Source organism: Bemisia tabaci, chromosome 4 (assembly GCF_918797505.1).
Source record: "Bemisia tabaci chromosome 4, PGI_BMITA_v3".
NCBI classification, from domain to species: domain Eukaryota; kingdom Metazoa; phylum Arthropoda; class Insecta; order Hemiptera; family Aleyrodidae; genus Bemisia; species Bemisia tabaci.
This window is the reverse complement of record NC_092796.1, coordinates 3,797,325-3,821,207: the sequence shown is the minus strand read 5'-3', so window position 1 is coordinate 3,821,207 and position 23,883 is coordinate 3,797,325. Positions and strand designations below refer to the sequence as shown.

Below are 23,883 nucleotides of genomic sequence, written 5' to 3'. Positions count from 1 at the left end.
ATATTGTGTGTAATGATATTTAAACATTAATCGTTCAATTCTGCTTTTCTTGCACCAAGAAAGTTCGATTTTAAAAGCTCATTGTGCTTAGGAAGCTGTGAGGAACATCTAATCAAATGATATCGAAATTCAGCCAGCTCCAAATTTTTTGGTACTGTTTGCGTAGTCCTCGAAATATTTGTATGCAATGTGAGTCTCAAATACTCCTAATATTCGCTCGTAAAAGTATGAGAAACCGTTAATTGTAATTTTTTTTATAGGCAATGAAGATAAAAAAAAAGTTTGCTTTCATCTCATGAGACTTCTTGAGTACCTTCTTGATCTGTTGTTTAGTGAGATAATAGTGGTACATTCGTGAGAATGCTACAGCAATATTCAGTTCTGTGGTAGGTGAACAGATAGCAGTAAAAGTGATCTGTAAACTACCAATGTAGGGCTTTTTTATTCAGGGATTATGTAAGTTGGAAGTTAATGGGATTTTATTAAAGGTAAAGAGTCATTCAGACTAAGAAGTTCAGTATTTGAGTCCTTAGATTCCCCAAAACATCAATTAAAATCACAATTTATCCAGAAGGAGATTTCGTCTCAGAGTAATAGATTAGAGCCTCAAGGCAGTAGAAATTGAAGATAGCTGCAACTAGAGTACCTGTATCGGGAGAGTACTGACAGATCGGTTCATGGAGGGCTTAGGGCCCAAAAGTGCAGCCACCCTTCTAACCAACTTCTAACGCACAAAATTTCACTGCCAGTCTGCAGATTCCAATTCTAACCAAGATGGCCAAGAATGTACAGAAATGAGCGTTCTTCCGCAAAATTGAGTAAAATGCAAAAACTGAGTCAAACACATGCTTAATAAAGGACGGTTCGTAACAATAGTATCAGTAAATCGCTCTGGATAATTGAAATTCATAGGTTGGCTGCCCTTTTGGGCCCTAACTTTATTCGCGGAGGCATCGGTGAAGGCCTGATGGACTTTCGGAGTTTCAGATCTGTTGGTACTCTCCCTATACAGGTACTCTAGCTGCAACAAGTGCTGCACAGTCTTTGCGGGACCAGAAAAAATTTGGCATTTTTATGATGCCTATATAAGTTAGGGAGCAGTCTGTAAATTTTCCGCACAGATCCGGCAATAATATGTAAAGTCATGAATACAAGCGGCTTAAGTAAACAGTTTTTTTCAAGAGGAGTGCAAGATAAGTGCTTACTGGTGCAATGTTTTTACAATGTATTGAAAATGAAATATCCCCTCCCCCCCATCCACGATCATATTCCAGAAATTACCGATATTGTTTTTAATCTCATCCTTATAATTCCTTTATAATTGTAACTTATTTGTTTGCAGCACACAAGAATCTAGTTGTAGCTGATTGTAAAATTTACAATGACGCAAGTGTAGATATATCCTCGGATAGCAGTTTACTAGTGACTCTTCTTCCCTCTAGCCGCTTTGGTTTCACGTGTATGCTAGGTAAGACTCACTTTTTTAATTAGGCTGTTTCCTATTCCAATTTTTTGTGTACTGATGTCTTGTAGACTAACATTTAGATGGGAAATCGACGAACTCATCTCAAATGATTTCTTATAATCCAGTACGTTTTGGAGTCCACCTTGATTCCTCTGTAAACAGATTGAAGTAAATGGAAAGGATCCAAGTCCCATTTTGGAAAAAGTATGTTGTATTTTTGAAAATACATCATGGAATGAGTTAGGTTTAGCTTTAAGGTTGACCAGGTGCACACTTTCTCCTGTTAAACATTTCAAAGTCCTGAATAAATATTTTGAATGTGAAAATAGCTTTTAAACTATATCTCTAGCATCAAGTTTCTTGGAGAAATAAAAGTTACAACCTCTTTTTCTCAGTTTAATATTAATATGACTAGTTTCTCTCTTGTTGAACTCGGTGCAAATGGATCTAAGTAGTCAAGATGTCCTTATACCTTTACTCAATTGATACTTAAAATCCTTCAAATTTTAAAATTATTTTCTCTAGCTTGAGAATTGAAACTTGAAACTTCAAAACAGTCTATGAGCCATTGGGCGTTGATGATATTACTCCTCTTTTTTTCTGGCCACAGAGGGAGCTAAAGGCTTCTTTCTCAAGGACTTTGCATTGAGAGGTTCCCCTTACTTTTCGTCTTAATTTTGGGTAAAGAGTTGCGCGCATCTACTAGGCACCTACATTTGCAGTTTTTGAAGAGAACCCATATGTTTGAGAAGTGAAATGGAGTTTAAAGACTGAATTGGACAAAATTGGAGACCTAAGCTGCCAACAATGGATGGACATACAACAAATAGATAAAACTAGGCCTGGAGCAAATAAAGAGCGTTTCCTATGGTTTCCACACAGGCAGTTGCTTTTTGTGTACTTCATCAAAATGAAGATTGGATCGCACCAAAGAAGTCACTTGTAAGAGATTTAGTAACACCTTCCTGTCTCTGCTTTTAGATGGATGGTTTTGACCATACTTCTTTTTTTAGTACAATTGTCTCTCTGTTAGTGTCAAGTGCATGTTGATATAACACTTGTCACTTGTCCCAAACTATTGCACCTATGTACATCTTTTTCAAAACGATCAGTACATATAGTTAGACCCACTTTGTTTAAATGGATCCAATCAGATCTTTCGACCATTATTCTAAAATTAAAAGAGACACAGGTACAGATTGCAACACCTGATGGAATCCAAAATGTTGGGAATTTGTATTCTACAATTGCCAGTTCTCATTGATCCTCTCTCATTTTCATTGATTTTAATGCTGTGTTCTTATTCATCCTTGCATTTCCAGGAATATACAGCCTTGAGTGGGAAACACTAGGTCAGCGCCTATATCAAGTTAGTTTCGAGCAGAATGCTGTTTCTGTTAGTCTTTCACCAACCTGCCGCTATCTTGTTGTGGGGCTCTCGGCACGCCGCCGCATTTCACTGGGAACTGAGACTGACACAATCGCCCAAATCCTACAGCTGGATGGGGGAGTGCCCTCAAAGCACAATAGTTCTCCACAGAGGGGAAAGTTGACCAAAGTTAGGGGCCTTGAGCTTTACCGAGAACTGAGCTCCATGAGTCTGAATTGTATACGCTGGGCCCCTACGCCAGGCCAAGGAATCGTCTGCGGCACCAACACTGGTCAACTTACGTTTCTCAGATAGGCAAGAGTGAACAATTCATGCTCAGATGTGACCGTCCATGGACAAAGGCGCCTACTGTTAGAAGCAAATTATTCAGGACAGTGATTTTTGTACAGCCTAGTCAAAGAATCAAACTTTTGAGTATCTATAAAAAAATTGCTCACTGATATTCCAAAGAATGAGTTTCAAGCAGTCAAGTACACTTTTGTGGCAACAAACAATTTTCATTTCAATCAGACTACTCTGAGCGTCGAGCATGACTGATTGAAACTTTCAGTAACTTTTTTTCACTTTTTGAATCAAGTAACTTTCAAACCATCATATTTATGGTTCGATCCAACATTCATTTTGGGAACTTTTGGTATAAAAATATTCGTAGAACACCCGCTAAATTTCAATCCAGAGTTGCTCGACACTTCCGTCCTTCTTATTATGGACGGTCACAAAAAATGAAAGATCTCAGTGTTTTCTTTAAGTCTGTATCCTTCAATTTAGAAAGCAGTCATAACTTTCCAAATTTGCAGACCCCCCAGGATTGTCATGCATCTTTCTCTCAATGAGGTTGAAAATCAGATAATGAAGACTTATCTTTGGCAGGATCTTATTGAACGATCAGTTGTCAGGTTTTCTCTCAAGCAGCAAGAGAGCTGTTTTTTAGATGTTGATAATAGATGATGAATAATGTTGATTACTGATGCTATTACAGCACCCCGTTAGACAGGGTCTGAATTTAAGCATTATGTCTTGTGCTTTTTCACAGTGTGAATTTCTTGAATAAATCCCATACGTTTTTATTCAACATTAGTTTTTAAAAATTCGTGTCTGCCTTACAAGAAATATAAAATTTATGCCAGTCAAACTGACCATTGAGGATGAATTTACATGTTTAATTATTATTTTCATCAGTTTTTCACAAAATTTTCTTCCTTTTTTGATGTGGTGTACTTCTAGTATGCAGAAGGGTATTTAATATATTTTCCTATACTCTTTAACGGACCACTAGACAAGTTACGAATTTAAGTTTTATAATTCATGTTTCCCCTTCAAAATTTCTTTTTAAATTCGATTAGCACATCAAAAATTACTGAAATTAAATCTTAATGAAGAACTAACGTTTTTATTTTGCACCGGTTACGAAGAATTTAAATTTTCGGCTCTCAAGAAAAATCTGAGTCTACGTAAATCTAATTGCACTTCATTATGATTTCGGCAGACTTCTTTAGCAAGCAATGTTCCTTCTCTGCCCCCTGTGGGCTGATTATTGAAATCGGGCAACAAAGCTCAATCGACTCTATGTTGTGTCGATTGGGTTAGCGGAGAGCCATTTTTTAACTTCTCGGACCCGACATGACAAGACTAACTGTTTATTTGAGGGGATAAGACTAACGGCATCGTTGCCGTCGTCGGTTGCGTGGTTATCGAATTTTTAAATGTCTTTCAACCAATCAAAACGCAGCACGGCCAAGCGAATGACGTCAGTCCGCCATTTTTATTCATCCGCTTATTGATGACGTAGATTTGGTTGTAAACAACCCGTTGACCGCTGCCTTGGCTAATAACACATGGTTGATCATCAGATCGAACGATCGGATACCCAGCGTTGCGCAATGTGGACCATACTAACGCGTTTGAATTTGTTGGGACCGATCTCATATAAAAAGTTGCACTTTTTCACTTCAAAAATTAATTTTTTACTGAATCGTGCAAAAATAATTGGAGGTTATTGATCGACTAAGCCTTTGTTGGGTGCTCCAAAGGTGCCTGTAGCCTGTAGCTTGTCGGCGCTACGTTTTCTTTTAGTCCATGAAGCGATAGGACATAGATTTAAAAAATAGCGCTTACCACTCTGGTGGTCAATGGTCGATTGCGCGACACAACAAAGCGGCGACATAGAGTCGATTTCATTTCAATAATCGCCCCGCAGTTATTCAAAGTGATAATAAGGTGCAACAGCTGAGTTGAAGAGCTAAGATTGAGGTTGCCATATTTTTCATACCACAGAGACTGTTATGTTAATGTTTAGGTTGCGACTCAACTCAAGTAGATAGCGGTTTTTTTTCATGAGTGAGAAGTTTGAATTTATGCATCTTAATATCTTGGTTAGAAGTAAATTTATTAATTTTTGTTGCAAAAATCCTGATCTGAAAAAACATGTTTCATAATGCTGAACTTTGCACTTTTTCTAGTGGTCCATTATGAAGCATAACAATATTTGAATCAAAACGACATTTGATGCAAGTGAATTATCGTTCCTCGATGAGCTAGACCCGAATTTAGTTAGCAGAGTTGTGGTCGACCGTGAGTTGAGGCAAGGATGCTGACTTTGTTGTTTGGTAAATAATTGATGGTTTGCACTGTTGAGGAACTAAGGATGGCTCGATCCTGCTGTAAAAAAAGCTCAACTCGCGGACAGCTTGGGTTTAGAATATAATTTTTGCAACTTAAAGTCGAATTTAGAGGTTAAACTTCTTAACATGCAGTCTTGCAGTCAACTATAAACCAACAAGATTTAGGTCCTAGATATTTAAAACAGACTTTTTAAACATCAATATGTTATTTAAAAGATTATTTGTGAATTTTTCATGAGGAATTAGTCAACGTGGATCACTTTTATATTCAGATCCTGGCTACTGGTCTGTTGGGCGAATGAAGTAGATGTTTAGAGAAAGTTTTTAAGGTCAATGAAAAAAAAAATAGGAAATCTCCTCTTGAAAAATTTTGCAATTCATCCATCCAATGCATTTTTACAACTGTCTCTCTTTTATATTCATTTCTAAATTTTTTTTCTTAAAAATAAGTGGATAACTTGTTACAAAGACTCTCATATCAATCTTTGTGAATCGAGGTCGATCTGATTTAATTCATTTGCATAAGAAACTGCCTTTACTCTAGAATGAAAAAAAGCCTCTTGACCTGAAAAACCACCTCAGCTGAACAAAATCTGAATAGAAAACAAAACACCTCACTGTTTTTCATAAAAATTACACGCTAAACACAATATAGGTAATTAAATTTTAAAAAATCAATCCTTCACCAAAGTACATGTTTCAGTCGATTCAATGTGTAATCTATAGAAGATGAAGGCATCCCAAATAGAAATGAAAGTGTGAGACTAATCAATCATTTAGGCCAAATTAAAACTTTCCTCTGTAGCGAATTTTCCTTTGAGCCATTCTAAAAGGAGATAAGTTTTATACGAAAGAAATCAATTTTTTCAAAATTTAGCCGTGGATACCAACCGAATAAAATGAATTCAGTCCACTAGTGTATTTTTCTGCAAATGGTCCATACTTGGCTGGAAAAAAAAGAAAAAACTGAGGACAAGGAGAATTTTACGGCTTTCTAGAACTTTGAAACCTCTCCTTTAACTGGTGTCCTTTGTTAAACCTCCTTCTGAGCGCCAATTTCAAGTCATTCGGCTGATAACTGATGTTGCATTTCGACAAAATTAAGTTTTCCTTACAAAACATTAAAGGCCTTACCCCCTCTTAAAATGGCTTGAAGGAAAAGATGCTATAGAACAAGAAAAGTTTTGTCCTAGGTGTAGGAATGAATTTTTGATATATCTATTTTGTAATTTGAGGTACTCTGTATGGGCATTGTTTTTCATTTTATGTTGCATTAGTGTTACCCCAATTGTAAATCTATTATTTTGAGTCAATCTTGTCTCATATTGTTTTTTTGTGTACATTTTTTTGAGGAATTAGGTATTGGCTTCAATTCAGGCCTTGCTCACTTGCCTATTCTCAAGACTGTGAGACAAATGCGGAAGCCGTAAAACGAGCCTACAGCTGCATCAATTACTTCTACTGCTTAATATTCTCTATTAATTTGTCGTTCAATGTAGCTGCAATCTTTCAATTACATTGTTTACTTGCGATCTTCTGCGAACCTGTATTCTTCTTTTTAAGGTCATTAAAAATAACTATTTTTGTTTATATTTCATCGCGTTTTTCTTCTCTGTGGCCTCCCTTTTTTGGCAGGGACAGTGCAATTTGTATTGGTTATGAACTCACTAGTCTTTGAGGAAATCGGTGAATCAAGGCATACTGTAGTAAGTAGGGGTTGGTAATCCTTGATCAGGTCAGTTGAGCTCTTCACAGAATCACGTCCTCATTATCTAAGCTCATAGATTAGAAGAATATAACATCCAAACGCTTAGTTTTCGTGTCTAATATTAACGAAAATATTGCCTTTCAAAATAAATTTTGTATGAAGTCCTCCACTGCGGTAATAGATACATACCATGGAATTTTTCACCTTGGTTTCATTAATTAGTGATAAACTCTTTTGCACTGGTCGCTCGGCACAAGACTTAAGGTGGAAGAAACCACGGTATGTGCTGCAAGGTGGATGATGTTATACGCAGTTTTTTTTTAATGGATGATATCTCTGTTAATATAGTCATAGTACTTTGGCACTAAGATAAATCTCATTAATTTGTAGTAATCTTTTTGCCTGTGTCACACTATTAAAACACTTCCATTAAAATGCCGAGGTTCGGATACGCGAGCAGCAGCTTCTTTTTCAAAAGCGTGCGGCCCGCATGCTTTTGAAGAGCTAGTAAGCTCTGATTGGTTCCTCCATTTCGTCGTCACAGAAACATGCGCAGAGCACTGACCTTAACGTTTTGATGGAACGCTTGGATAGTGTGACACAGGCAATACCCTTACAGCATCAAATTGCGATTCTGTGACTAATACAATTGACCCATTGCCCCTGTTTTTCCAGGAAATATATCTTCTGCGGAAAATTAGTGGGCGTAAGAAAAAAATTAAGGCCGTTTTGGACTGTGCATTAGAAATTACATAGGAATCCACTAGCGTATCTGCAGCATCTTCAACAAAATTTGTTTTGGAGACTTTTGTTGTAGAAATACAGGTGAAATTCCTAAGATTTCTTCTAAATAGTAAAATTAGTCAATCATTTCACGCATGTTATTCCAAGAAGACAGGGTTTGAGTAGTTTCCAATTCTCATAATTGCAAGCTGTTACTGAGCATGAGGGTTACATGAATGGAGGAGACTTAATTCTGTGATATCCATCATGACTAGAACAAAAGGTGCTTGTGTCAAGGAGGGTTAAAGGAAGTATGTACAAGTTGATTTGAGAAACATTTATTTTGCAGAAAAAATAAATCAACGAACATTTCTCAACATGACAGACAAAGTGGGAGTTTATTCCCCTATGGTTTACAAAATTTTTTGAGAAAAATATATAATACAAGTCTTATTGTTTTTGAGTTGCGTTGAGGATACCATGATTTGAAAGACGATCATGCATTTTCTGCCTATAATATTTAAAACATATTCGGCAAAACTGGTGCTAGTTTGTTTACTAGGAAGTTTAATACATCTACCCAGGTAGCCTCTGGTGATAAGATAATATTAAAACAAATTACGTAAGCACTCCAGTCCAATATTTAGAATTATTTCCTCACTGAGGCAAACCTCCAAAAACAAATTAAGAGATTACTTTTTTAAGTACTTACACACAGCCTAAGGCTCCAAACCACCATTTTAGAGACTTATTGAGACGCGCAGAGGGTACATGCTTTGCCTTGCAATTTAAATCCTTCCGTGATGCGCCCAATGCCATGTGACAACAAGTAGGTACAAAGTGCAAGCACAAATGTGTATCCATCTTTCACAGAGCTGTTATGTTTACAAATCTTCAAAATAAAAACGATCGTCATGGCCCATTTTTGAGTGGGAGTCAATATTGAGGGGAGAAGATCTCAATCTGTGTTATGCCATTTATATACTTTTTTTAGAGTAAAATTTAGTTCCCTTCAAACGCTTTTAAATGCTACCCATTTACATCTCATGATTTTACAGAGAGCAGAGACAACTCTCTCCCACAACCTCCCTTATCCAGATTATTATATCCATTTTATTTGGCATCAGTTCTTTGTGTAGACTAGTCACAAAAATGGGCGTATTTCTTTATGCCTATCAATAATTGAAAACTTATTTTAAATTTTTAGAGGGTGGTATGTGGTTTCTCATACAGCAACAACAACTACATACAAAACAATACCTAATCAATTTGAAGAGTAACACTTGAAGGCACAGTTGGCAAAAATTGCATAAATTAAAATATGTTTAGGCTCTACAGTTTTACTGAGTTAGCGGTATTATTAGAATAGAGTATTAAATACTTAATAAAAAAATAATTCAATCATTTACTCATTTGAAGAACTTTCAGACAATGTTAGCAACCTTTCAAAGATTCGACATGAATAAAATTAAACGGTTAATAAAAAATAACAGACGTGCATTTCATGCTGTAGATTTTAAGACATTGCTCAAAGCATGGAAACATCGAAGAATAACAGTTATTGAGGGATACGGAAAAGATTAGAGGCAAATCAACGAAAAAATAGTTACAATAACGAGCTTGAAATTCTTAGAACTCCACAAGTTTGAGAAAGTTACAGTGAGAGGTATTTAACATGTTCGTTTAAAAGGAGACGCAAAATAAACAGAAATGAGATCCTGTTTCTTTAGAATATGAATCTGCACACAAAAAATCACAAAGTACAAAATGGCATAGCAATGCTGCGTAACAATAATACATATTCCACATTCATAGGTTTCATGACACAAGGGGTTTTAACATATTTGCCGGGCATAAATTAGGTAAAATATTTTTGATTTTAAAATATTCAATATTTTGAGTTCAGTATTCGTTCGAGCACAGATTTAACTGGCATAGTAACCTTTTGGAATATTTACAAGAAAACTAAAAAAATGAGTAATGAAAAACTAAACTAATAAAAAGTTAAACACAACAAAGTATGCCACACAACAAAGTATGCCACACAAAAATCAACAATTTGATATTGATTATTCTTATAACTTATATACTTAAGCTTTATGCTATATGTATATTGAATACAAGGTTACAGAACAAAATTCACATGAATTCAAGGCAGTTTCTAAGTTTGTTTTTGACTACTAGATCAGGCAAACAATTGACCATAAACGGAGAGAACACAAAGTCGATTTTGAAAAATGAAAGCCCACATCTTTTGGTTTCGTAGTAGTTATCTCCCTTTATAACCATGAGGTCCTCTGGTGCATCACCTAACAGAATGACCTGAGTATAACATGGAGCTAAAAAGGGATACCAATACCAGGTGGTCCTTTAAACTAATTTGAGGACCGCAACAAAATCTGTTTAATCACAGGACGGTGGGAAATATTTTAAAACATTCTTTGTGGGGAATTTTTGACAAAAATAGCATCATCTAATGAGACACTTATGCATCTATTTTTTCCAGATGAAACTTGGGGTTTAAACAATCAATATTTTCGCATAGTTTTAGTTATCTTGAATTGAAGTGAGAGGAGTAATTACCAAAAAGGAATATTTTATCGTGATGAATACCATTCGAAGAGAGTGCAAGGAAGGGTTTGACATGCCAGTCTCAAGATTTAATTGAATTAAAATAATTAAAATATTTACACGGATTTATAATCACATTGGTACTTGCGCTTGATAAATGAAGCGGGCAAAGAGAAAAGAGTCCATGTCCATAGTCCTGTTTACATTTTTCTTAAAATGGTGCAACTTTGCTTTTTTTTTACAAAATACTAAATGCGTTCAAGTTTTCTCCTATAGTTTTCAAAATTATGAAAAATTTTTGAGGGGAAAAAGATGCAATACTTAATTTTAAATTTTGGTGAAAACATAAATAAATGAATAAAAATCTTGAGTTGTACAATCTTTAAAATATGGTCTTGGAACCAGGCTCTTTTTCCTTTGCGATCAGCAGATTTCCTATACTTTGTCATTTGAAATAATCGTTCTGCTAATCCTTGAAAAATATGACACAAGATCATTAGATTGTGACAAAAATGAAAAAGAGTACAATCCTTCTTAGACTGATTTTTGCAACAAACTGCCTTTGGAAGATATTAAGTTCCATGTGATTATTGTCAATTTTATTGAAAAGACATCAACAGAGTTGTGAAGTTGAGCAGGTGGACATAAATGCAAAATGGGAGTGTTCGTTATTGGAAGATAGTCATTTGTTTATTTGTTATAAATGTATGGAAGACAGAAACTTTAAGGAACCTTCATATCTCATACTGAGTTACGGGAATCTTGGAAAAGTTTGAACCAGAGGCCCAATTTAGGTTTAGTATGACCTGAGAATTTTGTTTCTTTAATTTTTGAACCTTCCTTAATGATTAAGAGAAACTTCGTAAAAAGAAATAGGTATCGGAAATATCCACATCACAATCTTACGTATCTGTATGGAATGTATCTGATTGAACGCTTGTGCGAACTTTAAATTGAGAGAGTTTCCTCATTGTGGGGAAAAAATGCATCAACACTAAAAGTTATTGATCAGGAATAAAAGAGGTGTGGCCTAAGGATTAAAGTTCTGTTAACCCTTAAAAAGTTTCTTTCAAGGTTAAAATTCAAGTTTTGCACACCTCTACTTGAGTCCTACACAGCATCTTGATTATGCAACCCTCTAGGATTCATCATCTTTATTGGCCTATTTAATTGTTACTCCCCTAAAAAGTGGAGCAACGTTCAAGCCCGGCCATAATTCCACAAGCCAAAATCTATCACCAACTTCTTTGGCTCAGAGCAGTGACTTTTCAAGATTACTCCGTTAAATTGTTCAATATCCTTACTTAAATTTTCTTTTTTGGATGTCAGCAACCATCTAAAATTTTTGAATTTAATAACTTTAATTTTCTGGTTTAAAGTTGCTTTTTGAAAATTGTAAAATAAAAAGAAAGTGATGACAGATGGGTCTTACAGTGAGAGGCGTAAGCAAAATTTGAGCAAATTAAGACTCTCTGTCATTGGGTTTTCATTCTTTTTGTTATCATATCACCCTGATTGCCATTTTGAGTTGGATGAATATGTTCTATTGTATTTACTTATTTTTTGGATAGTATTAGATAGCAAGACCCTATGCCCCACAAATGCAGTTGCTTGCGAAAGGGGATAACAACATTTTGTAGATAATTAACTTTAGTCCAATTGTAAAATGAGAAACTATCTATGAAGGCATTAAGAATTTGGAGCAAAAACATAATAAAACAAAAACATGCTGAGTCACAAAAAGTTAGAAACTAAAAAAGTAGTAACAACATAAAAGATATTGAAATGTCCCAGAAACCGATTACTTAAAAACCTGATAATTAATTAGTGATACGAATGTAACTATGAACATTAACGTGACAATTTTAAAACACAGTAAACAATTGGAAATGTACACAGAAAAACATCGCTATTCATTTCCCGGTGAATTACAATGAGTGCAAATATTTGAAAAGTACAGTCAGAGCAGGAAAGAGCACTTTCAAGGATAGTTAGAAACCAAAAACCGATGTTTAAATGGTAATGACAGGTAAAACTCACACTGACAACAACAGAGAGTAAACTCTCTTTTTTTCTTCATCCATGTGATCATTTCATGAGACCATCTCAAAATATGGGAGAAAGACTTTTTACAAGGGATATTCAAGGTATTAGCTATTGAGGGTAATATTGATACGAGTTAGTTTTAGTGATTAGTATTTTCAAAACTACTTGATAGTTTTAAGAAAACCCTTTAAGTTCTATTATATTTACAAAACTAGATTGTTACGAGGATTTTCCATGAATATCACACAAAAACTTCCCAAACAGAAAATGCATTAGATTTCTTTTAAAACCTACAATGGGTACGCTGAGTATGATCATTAATCAGAAAAAATAGACTCTTCAACAAGATAAAATATAAAACTTTTAATGGTATCATTGAGTAAAAAAAAGTTTCACTCAAATCATAGATAGAGAAATAAAACATCAATAATAATTGCATGTAGAACAAACGCGGAAGATTTTAAAAAAGAGATGATTTAACAGGAAAATGAAATGTTCATTGGAAGTATGTATCAGTTGAGTAAAAAACAAAACTAGTAATAAAATATTAAACTTAAATCACCTATTTAATAGATGGACAAAGTTTTGGACTGATAAAGAAAATAGACACCTTTCATATAAATAAAGTATGAATAAAAAAAAATAGCAAAAAAATGTGGTTGCCACAATCAGAGAGGCCTCTTAAAACATTCTGACAAGTAAAAGAATTCTTTGCTTCTAATATTTCGAGTGGAAGCGTATCTGCTTTTTATTTTGTTGATGTTCTCTGTCCGAGTTATTTTTATAAAATGCAGGTACAAAGGAGCAAGATTTTACTGTGTACATCCATTGAAAATTACAGGACCCTTAAAGAGGGAAACAATAGCTACATTCATACGAGCAATTCAATGTGGGATGAAAGAATATTTCAGAATTCAAAATGACAGGTGCATGTCAAAAACCTTCATGAGAACACAGTCACAAGCCAAGTATGAGACTGGTAAAAATTCAATACAATCTGAATAAAAAGCGTATGATGTTTTATGACTCAGATCAAAAAAGACATATTTAAGCTAAAACCTGATCTCAACGCGAATTGAGATGAATTTGCCTTTCCAAACAGCAGTAATCCACAGCCTTAAACCTAAGATTCGTTTGAAAGCAGGATTAGTATAAACTTGCACTTTTTGGATCAGAATCCAGCCAGAATTGATGAAAAATTGATTAGAATCAAGGGTTCATAAGAAGTGTCTTTTTTCATGCATGTTGAATCCGTACTCTGTAACTCACATTGACAGTTACGCATTGAAATGCTCGTATAAACATAGTAAATAACATGATAAAATAAAAACAATGCATAAAATATAAGAAAATATTTCTCTCTTTTGCCCGTCAAGATTTTTGTGTTACAAGACTTATCTATTTCGAAGCCTTTTTCTCAAAAAATGAGTCATTCATTGAACGTAGGTACCCATTTTTTTCTTTTTTTAATTCAGAACTCGACTGACACTATTCAGAGTATATTAAAATCAAAGTGTGTATAATTTATTCATGCAAATGTTTGGTTTTGAATGGTAACTATTCAAATCGGTGAGAACCATTAGATGGGAGAAAAGAAAAAAAAATGATGAAAAATGGAATCGGCTTATCTGAAACAGATGAAATATCCATCAGCTGTCAGTCCATTAAAGATGAAGATCGATTCAGTCTTTTGAAGTCTTGTAGAATCCAAAATTGAGTCTCAGTTGCTCCATGAAGAGGAAGGTTAGGATTGTGTGAGGAGCTAACCTAACAAAAGCTGGAACATAACCCTGAAAAATGGAAAAAGACATAATGACTCATGAGAGAGAAAAATGTAACCGTGTCTGTGAAGAAGGACCTTATCTTTCGGGAGAAATCCTTAACTTAGTGCAAACACCTAAGCCACACTTTCTTACAACCAAAGAATGAACCGGTAGCTAAATGCAGTTTGTGCAGTCATGAAGATCATTCGGATCCTGTTTAGTCAAAAGAAGTGAAACGACGTTGAGTTTGGGCAGAGAAAATTGTTTGAGGTTTTGCTCCTCTGAAAGACTTAAATAATGAGGAAGAAGTCTGACCCCTTCTCCCAAATTCAAAATATTTTCCTTGGCAGCAACAACTGAAACCAATGAGGCGAGCCATACAAAATGTGGCTAGGTTTTATTTCCTGATTCAATCCAATGTAACGGTTTCAAAATGAGATATCATGAATTTTATTACGATAAAATTTATCGCGTTACATCCTATGCTCCTTGAGAGATAATTTTTGCAAAATTAAAAAATTATTCAAAATTAGGAATGATTATGAAAAGATCTGAAAAAAGAAGTATGCTGAATCAAGGATGCATGTTCAAACATAAATATAAACATAAATTTAAGGACTCACCTTGAAGAATCCTAGAGGGCCTAACTTCGCCGTATAAGTGACCAAGTGCCAGAGATTCTGAAATTAAAAAAACAAAAAGACCTCTGAAGCGGTTCATTCAAAAAAAGAAGGAAAAAAAACATTTCTTCAAACATAATGATTGGTCACCCTCTTGCTAATCTTACAAATGAAATACGGAACATTAAACCATTTTCAATTGATTCTATTTGTGAAAGAGCCCTGATTCATTGATGTGCTTTCCTAAAGCAAATACACTTTTGGGATCCTCCCTGACCCGGACCTCAGCTGAAATCTTCAGAAGAGCACCGATCCGAGTATCCAATCTGCGGTGTTGCCAATAAACTTGTACAAAGCGCAAGTTCTTATGTTTCTCCTTTCTATTCCAGATTTTTCCTGAAAATATTCACTTCAAACAGCAATGACATGGCAAACACAGTAAGGATGAATAACTTCTTATTGCAATTGCGGCTAGAAAGTATATAAAAAAATACAGGTAAAGGAATACACAGTGGTCAATAAAATCTCTCAGTTCGAAAACGACCCATATCGATAAAATGAAATTTTTTGGGAGACGATAGAAACTGCATGACAGTCAGAAAAGGAGTGTTCCTGCACAAAATTAAAGATCATTGAAAAAAATAATCTGATAACGCGATAGTTTTCCATTTGAAATGAAGTTAGATTTTTGGAGACTTCGAGAGTCATTTTCTCAGGTAAAAATTGATTAAATGAAAAACGAAAAAAGGTTGGCGTTCTCATTATTTGCTCACTTTCCAAAAATTAATTTTTTTAAAAAAACAGGGCAATAGTCCATTGAAAAGCTCAATGAACCCACAGATTATTATCTTATTTACCAACAGAGTTTTAATAACTTTGCCATGTCATTCACCCTTAAAAAGTTTCTTCCAGGCCATTTTCAAAAAGTCTGCAACACATTTAGAGATAAACTGCGGGCTGCTGTGACAAATAAATTAAAACAATATACAGTAGGTTAAAATTTAGGAAACATATGGTCAAAGTGAAACCTTACCTTATATTCTCCAGGCTTTGCATTCATGGCTCTAGTTTTGAGTACATCTAAGGGCTGTGTCAGGGAAGTTGCAACTGCACCCTGAAAAATGAAGTATTGGGGGTTAAAGTTAGGAAGTGGAAACGGAAGATATGATTCCAATGAAGAGAATCTAGAAAAAACACAAATTAACCTGTTTTCTGCACTAGTTTAATGTTGTGTGGGTGATAGAGCAAGAAAATTCATGGGACAAATTTTTATGAGAGAAATATTTTAATTCTTCATATGATTTTAAATTATGTACAGTGAACGCTTTGATAAATACGAATACAGAAAAGACGATTGGAGTGTTTGTACATACCGCTGTTAAACTCGATAAGAAATGTGTCGTTGGGTTGTCGGAAAAGTAAGGTGTGGAAATTAAGAACTGTTTCACTTGATCATAAAATGAAAGTTGGCCGACAGTCATCAGCACAGCCCTTGATGTTGCCATTTCAACACCGGAGAACAACCTTCGGAAACCTTCTTCTTTCCAAACTCGGATAAAGCCATCAATAGCATGTTTGTAACTAAAAAAAAACAACAAAAGGAATAGGATACATTGCAAAACAACATTAAAACTTTGAGATCCAAGAGTTCCGTAATATGATCTTTACCTTGCAAACATTTAATAAAAGGGAATGTTCGAGTCATTATCCATAAAAAAAATGACATCATCCATCAAATATTTTCTTCTTTGTCCTTGTGTACTCCTAAAATAAATATAACTTTGGCAAGACTACTTGTAGCTCGGGAAAAAGAAGAAAACTAAGGATGAATATTCTTTGGACACTTTAAAAAAGCTTGTTTATTTAATACTTGCATTTGGCTTTTTAGAGTCCACCAAAAATCAAAGAATGAGCAAGTTCATTATGAGTGTGAATTAATTTGTATAAAGTAAAAATGAGCTTTCAATGGCTGATAAAATGAATAAAATGCCGAAATTTCATTTCACATTGAATTTTCTTTAGTCTTCTAACCATACCTTCCCCACCTTTTGGTATCTTTGATACCACCATGTGTTTTTTACATCATGAAAGTTTTTACGACAATCTATGGATATTTTCTTTAATTACAATCATTGCAAAAATGTTCTTTCCCAGAGTTGTGTTCACCTGCTTTCTCTTGGGTTGTTCATTTACAATTATACTTACTTTCTACGGCTTTCTGCAGGCAACTTAATATCGTTCTGCATTCGAACGTTAATCATATCGGCGGGGGTTCCCACAAAACCTCCTGCTGCGCCCGCAGCTGAGGCAAGTAAAACTTTACTTTGGAATGACAAATTTTCTGCGCCACCATTGGCAGAGCTTAAGCCTTGTTTTCCAACCTGAAACAAAGATGAAGCCAGTTTTAATAAAAATAAGTCAAAGAAGTCATTTTCTCTCTTTCCCGAAGCACAGTGGTTTCCACTGTGACCTGCTGCTTTTGACTCTGTGTATTTGTCAGGCATTTAATATTCTCTCGAACACGTCTAGACAACAGTCAACTGTTGATGAGAAGAAATGGAATTTACTGGAAATATTTTCATGGTTTTTTAAAATTGCTTTAAACACTAGATTGATGTTGAGCCAAAAAGCCACAGATATTATATCGACCATGGTTCAGACTATCAGTATTTTATGCGAGGGGAAAACTGTATGAATGTGAACAATCGATGGAATTTTATTAGGTCTTGAATTGTGCATTGCAACCTTGGAGACAGCAGTAAACTACACTAAATATTATTGATATTCATTTCAGATAATTCTATTATTTCAATTGTTTCTTAATTATTTGTTGGGTATCTTTTGTGAAGTGTCATTCCAGGATATTCATGAGCATACTTTGAGTCTGAAGATGCGTTGCTACTGCCTTCCATAATTAATGAGAGAAAAAAAGGCGTAATCTGGAAAACATTTCAAAAGTTTTGGGCTTTCCCCAGGAATTTTTCAGGCTTTTTCTTACCTGCACTTCTCAAAAATGATGCATTTAGAATTGGTTGTGGTCAAGTTAAAAAATCTATGTCAATCAAGATGTTAAAATTTTGTAAAAGATTTCTTGAAAAGGTTTATCACAAAGAGGAACAAACAATCAAAGGGGAAGACAAGACATTCAATTAAGTTAAGGGACAATACCTCATAAATGCCAAACCGCACAGTGGAATAAGTTAGCTGCCGACATAAAGATGCTGAGAGACCATTGTACAGAGCTCCAACACCTTGTTCTTTGGATATCGTGACTGCTAACTTCAATGCTGATACTTTGCCTTCTTGTTGAGTTTGTAGCATAACCTGGGCAGAGAGCAGCCAACAAGAGCAAATTAGGGAAATATTAAAAACTAATAGTTTTATATTTTGCAGATTTCCTGTCGTATAATCCTCATCAGTAAGATGACTAGTCATTGTTCTTACATAAAATCTTGTACGACTTTTTTTTTGCCTTCCCAGGAATGTTTTCTGAAAAGTTTGCATGAATATATAAAATAGTGTTCTCTTAAAAAAGTAAAGGAGGAGAAATTCTGGAACACCCCAGTCAAGATACAGGTTTTAATAACTTTATTGTTAGCAAGGTGACTTATTTATTTTGCTGACACAGTTCAACGTTAAATTTCAGTTGTGATGGTACAAGAAGCTTTTGAAACTAGTTATATGACTCATGTGTCTTTTGACCTCTCATTTGTCGACCCCCCCCCCCCCAAAAAAAAAAACAGATTTCCTTAAATAAGACTTAGAAGCTAAGAGAAAAGCTGGTACTTATGCTTCAAACAGTTTTAGATTTTCCACTCTTTCTGTCATTTTATTTAGAGAAAAAAACTTGGAAGATTTTTACAGGATCTTGAAAAACTTATTAGAAAAAAAAAGGTATAACACAGGCTGATGATGAAAATTAAAGTGTCGACACGGCAGAAAATGCACAATGCTTTTTGACATTGAAACAGTGGTTGTTAAAATTCTTTCTACTCAAAATTCTTGTTCACAAAACTGTTCCTTCTTAGAATTTTAGATTTTTCTTATTTTTCATTTGTTTCTCTCAGCTGTTATGATTTACTCAATTCGTTCAATGCTGGGGTGCCTCAGGTCTGCTTTTTTATTCTCTTTACATTTTTTTCTCTCTTTATAATAAATACATGAAAAATCAGAGGGAAAAAAAACACTCAAAATGTGGTCAATTTTTTTTTTTTATTAAACATCATGATAATAAAATGGACTACATTTCGCTGTTAGGAACTACAATTTCTGGCTCAGTTATGAAACAACATGTGTGTGCTTAGTTTCCTTAGATGAGCATAAATATTTTTATAGATGAGCTGGAACCTGAAGTTCCTAATTGCAAAATGCGGTCCAAATAGTGTTGGGCCTCATTATTTTGTGAGTAAATCAGAGCTCAGATTAAGCATTTGAGTAGAAAAATGAGCTGTGCATCTATTCATCTGTTAGTTTTGCACTGGAGCGTAAAATATAAGAGGTTATTTTTTAATCCGGACTGTTTGAGAAAATTTGTATTGGAATACAAATAAGTAAAGAAAACATCTCACCTTTAAGAGATCGAGGGGATGAGTGCAACAAGCAGCACCAGCAGAGGCAAGACCTCCGAAATACCATCGTGAGACTTTTTTGTTTCTATCCACACCTGCCATTTTACGATCAGCTCTGGAACAATTGAGAAAAAAATTGCAGTCAGGCATGACTGGAATATTTAGCAGGAGCTCAGTTGATGCGCCTTTCATGATTGTTATTTACATACCTACTTGCATAAGGGGCCATCCTTAAATTACATAAGGCACTTTTCCCCATTTTTAGATCCCCCTCCCCTCCTCGTAAGGCACCATAAGGCATCCATTACCCCCCCCCTCTAAAAATTACATAAGGCTTGACTGACCCTCCCCCCCCCCCTTTTCTAAAATATCGTGGATCTAAGTATTACGTTTTCTTTTAGAAAAGCAATTAAATTTTTAGGCCAGAATATTTATCAGTAAAACTAAATTTTTGAAGTAAGTTCATACTTATGAAATATTAATGATACAATTAGTTCAATAAAAAAAAAATAAGTGGAGCAATATTAAAGATTTTTTTTCTTCTTTGGGATAGTTAAAAATATAAAGTTGACATGAGGATGAAGTGACCACTCATCATCCCACGGAGTGGAGAAGTGGGAATCAAGAGAAATGACAAGAGCATGGTCCGATCGGTCAGCAATTAGTGATGTGCTGATTTCCTCTATTTCATCTTGAATTCTACTATCAACCTGACAATAGATGGATTTTTGCATTTTCTTTACATTAAGGCTGGAAAGTTTACGTGAGGCTCAGCCCCCCCCCCCCCCCCTCATGGGGCACCGTGAGGCTGTTAGAGAAACCCCCCCCCTCCACCCCTAAGTGCCTTACGTAATTTGTGGATGGCCCCTAAGATAGATTTACAAATGGTAATTCAGCATTTCCTTAAAAATCTAGAAAGTACTTACAGGATATCTTAGATTTAAAAGCTGATCTTTCAGCGATCCACTTTCACGACCAAAATAAGTCTATTCCTTTTTTTTCTTTCTTTCTTTTTTTCCCACTAATTTATTAACTCTATAGGCCAATATGAGGAGTGGAACGCTTCTCCAGGTTTGAGAAAAGGAATTGATTACGTTGCAACAACAGTGATATCAAACAAATGGCAAAAATCTTGATTTCTTTGAAGTGGGTACTTGTGCTGAAACATTTTTTATAAGCTTAATGATAAGAGAAAACTCAGGAAAAAATGGCATAGGTGGCGCAGAAAAATCTTAACTTGGCAAAAAGAATTAATCCTTGGAGTACCTGCAGGTCAATTGTTGAATTGTCATCAAATGATCCTGGTTGTATCCCTATATTGGAAGTGTTAATTTTCGATCAAAAATTATTCAACGACGATCTAATAATCCAAGAACTGTGGTGCGATTAAGAACCTGTAGAACTGATCAAACCAATTATGTTGGCTCAGTCTTCTTCATAGAAAATAAAATAGGAGCGGAGATTTCGGAACACTCTAACCGAGAAACGCAATTCTGCAGTTTCACCGTCGTTCCGTGATCTCATCCAACGATAATCAAATTTGCAAAATCAGTAAAGGCAAATCAGATGGTGGATAGAAATTCTCAAGAGATTAGACAGGTATTAATGCAATCCAGAATGACACATTCCAGATCTGTAGGTACACAAACTGAAGTGATAAGAATTCTTGATGGTTTGAAACTGCAGGAAACTGACAGATAGGGGAGTAAATACTTGGACCAAAATCATCTTTGATTTAAGTGATCATAAGACATTTGTCAAAACCTTGCTACGATACCCAAATTTCAAAGGGCAGAGAACACAGATAGGCGATGGACATAAATTATGAAGTTTTACCTCAAGCACAAAATCGAAAAAGCTGGTCAGAACAGTGAGATTTGAGACTACAAACACATTGATGGCACGAACGAATGAACAGTTTCGGACGAGTTTAGCTCGGAGGCACCTTTCAGAGCATGACGAAGGTTACAGTAAGGTTATTGAAATCGAGTTGAAAATATGGAAATAGCTAAAATAAAACAAGTACACGGGATACGAATAACTAATCATCTCTATTTGCACCTGGAATGTTCAACCTTGACGAGACTCAACCCCGACAAGTCTCTTATCACTACCTTTCGAAACCACAACATCACGTGGCCACAGTCACACTGAGTGCGATTGACGCAGGACCTATTTTGCGCAAGATTTCTCCGTTTGAAATATTTGAAATCCCATGGTATGGTATAGTAACTACTATCGAGGATACTCGCAAATTTTTTGTGTGTGTATCGATGCTAAGATGCTATTGAAAGAAAAATGAAGGATGTGGATGAATGACAAGGCAGTCACTCATGTCACTCAAAGGCTGCTCAAAAGCCATGCGTGCCGCAACGATAGGATTGTGTGAATAATCCTTCATTCCCCCCCTCCTCCCTGTTTCGAACTCCTTATCACGCATGCCTCGTATCCAAGATTCAAAGTTTTGATTTCGTCAAACCGCCTTTTCTTACTGTCTGCATTTCTGTGTGTACGAATTATTTCATTACCTTATTTTATTTTACCTCGAGTGCTCGAGTGTAAAGTCGGTTTCGCCTACAGTGAGCCGTTTGCGAGTCACTTCATGTCACAAAGCTTACTTAACTAAAGTGCTTTAAAACTGTTGTGCATCACTCCTGTGTTTCCCCTCGTACGTGCGTCCAAGTATTTACTTTTTCAAGTGTTTCATCTCTAACTTCTCAAGTGAGCTCCATTTTCTATTCTACTCTTTTTATTCTTAGCGAGTTTTTAAAGCATTATGTATTTCGACGGTGTAAGTTGGCAATCACATATTTCGTTTGCGATGTCTGAAAATCTCCGCTTCTGGGTTATTTTTTAAAGGAGAACAATGAGACATCACTCTTTGAACCTTGAAGTTTTTTCAGGATTTTCTTCGCACAGAGAAGATAAATCATGGCAGTTTTAAAGAATTGCCGTCGAGTAGGTAGTTTTCTGTTTAAAGAATAAAGTATGACAGGAAGTCTACAACGTCGCAAACTGAGTTATGTGATTGCCGACTTACACCGTCGATTTGCCTTTGGTCCTCAAGAGATTTGCTCAGAAAACACCAGAGATTTTCTTTCCGTGACTCTGAGATCCGGAAGGTTATGTTTAGGTAGTAAAGAACTGTAGGTACGGTAATTTACATGATCAAGGAATTTTGCAGAAACTCTAAGGCGTTTTTTATCGGTGTAAAGCTATGGATTTGGTTTGCTGTGTTTCATAAAAAATCGGTTGAGGTTAGGATTGCTTGTAGGCACCAGACCAAACATGTTTGGCGTTTGAGTTTAGCAGAGATTCACTCTTGGCCCGGAAGGCTAGACTTACAGAAAATCCTGCCGCAGATCATCAGTAAGCGGGAGCGTGACACCGATGCGCGTATGCTCTTAGCTCTGGTGGAGAAAGAGAGAACTTCAATTGCACTTATGTATTAGCAATTTTAACGCTCCTTCTTATCTGCCGCCATGGCTCCGTGGCATAGAGCTCGCCTCCGGGCCGGAAGGTTCGAGGTTCGCGCCCCAGCTTAGTAATATTTTGACGTCATTAAATTACACATTATGTCATAAATGCCGCGAGTGGCCGTAAAGAAATACTTTTTTCCATAAAATAAGAGTGAGGCGTGCATTTTTGCGCACGTAATTGAAAAGGGCTCCTCTTGCAGAGAAACCTCTGGACCTAGGGTGTAAGGCCCTAATCTTACGTAGACCGTCCAATAATTTTTTTTAGAGGAAAAAGCAGACTCCGAAGACAGAAATAAATGTAACATTAGTGGGCAGTATAAACAAATAAATGTAAGTATGCCTTTACAAAGGGGCCGTCCGCAAATTACGTACCTAATGCACTTACAGGGAGCCGGGAGGGGGTCCAGAGGTGCCTTACCTATGCCTATACGTAAGCCAAACGCAAAAATTTTGTTTCTTCCAAATTCCGTTAATTTAAAGACTTACTAGTCCAAATTTCGTTTTTTAGACGTTTAATGTTTTTCGGTTAAAATGTAATTTTACTGAACTTTTTGAATTAAAAAACTGCATGTTATTTTTTCAATACAACTGCTATTTTTCATGATCTCCTACCAGCGATTAGTAATGTTTAAAACAATACCGATTTGTTTCAACACCATTTTTTTATTAAATTATGCATTTAAACGATAGAAGAGGGGGGGGGGGGGTCATAAAAATCGGAAAAATTGCCTTTCGTAATTTATGGACGGCCCCAAAGAGTAATTTTGAAATTTCCTATTAGTATTTTTTGTATTCCTTATACGCCTACGGTCGTTTTACTTCGAATTCCGTACCCCATAAATAAAAGAAGAGCAATTGTGCAGATTTTTCTTTTACATAAAGGGACGTTTCACTTTAAAAGATTCCGTCTTGGTCCGCAGGAGTTTCTG

General features: G+C 35.5%; 3 protein-coding genes across 3 annotated transcripts in view; 2 read left to right on the top strand and 1 right to left on the bottom strand.

The window, feature by feature from the left end:
- The first annotated feature begins 1,322 nt into the window (after positions 1 to 1,322).
- Positions 1,323 to 7,068, top strand: LOC140224413 (activating molecule in BECN1-regulated autophagy protein 1A-like). The gene is made up of 2 exons (XM_072299172.1): positions 1,323 to 1,468; positions 2,788 to 7,068. The coding sequence occupies exons 1-2, from the start codon at positions 1,462 to 1,464 to the stop codon at positions 3,147 to 3,149; spliced, it is 369 nt and encodes a 122-aa protein (XP_072155273.1). The 5' UTR covers positions 1,323 to 1,461; the 3' UTR covers positions 3,150 to 7,068.
- Positions 7,069 to 8,229: 1,161 nt separating this feature from the next.
- On the bottom strand, positions 8,230 to 21,601 carry Dic1 (Dicarboxylate carrier 1). Its single transcript, XM_019042707.2, has 8 exons — positions 21,312 to 21,601; positions 19,476 to 19,590; positions 18,076 to 18,231; positions 17,113 to 17,288; positions 16,281 to 16,488; positions 15,941 to 16,021; positions 14,911 to 14,967; positions 8,230 to 14,314 (listed from the first exon to the last, which is right to left on the bottom strand). Exons 2-8 carry the CDS (start codon positions 19,575 to 19,577, stop codon positions 14,207 to 14,209), a joined length of 888 nt encoding a protein of 295 aa, XP_018898252.1. The 5' UTR covers positions 19,578 to 19,590; positions 21,312 to 21,601; the 3' UTR covers positions 8,230 to 14,206.
- Positions 21,602 to 21,897: 296 nt separating this feature from the next.
- Positions 21,898 to 23,883, top strand: part of LOC109031194 (uncharacterized) — a 50,529-nt gene continuing 48,543 nt past the window's right edge. Inside the window, exon 1 of the mRNA XM_019042562.2 lies at positions 21,898 to 22,196. The gene's annotated coding sequence lies outside the window, so the exon portion shown is untranslated. The remainder of the gene's footprint in view (positions 22,197 to 23,883) is intronic.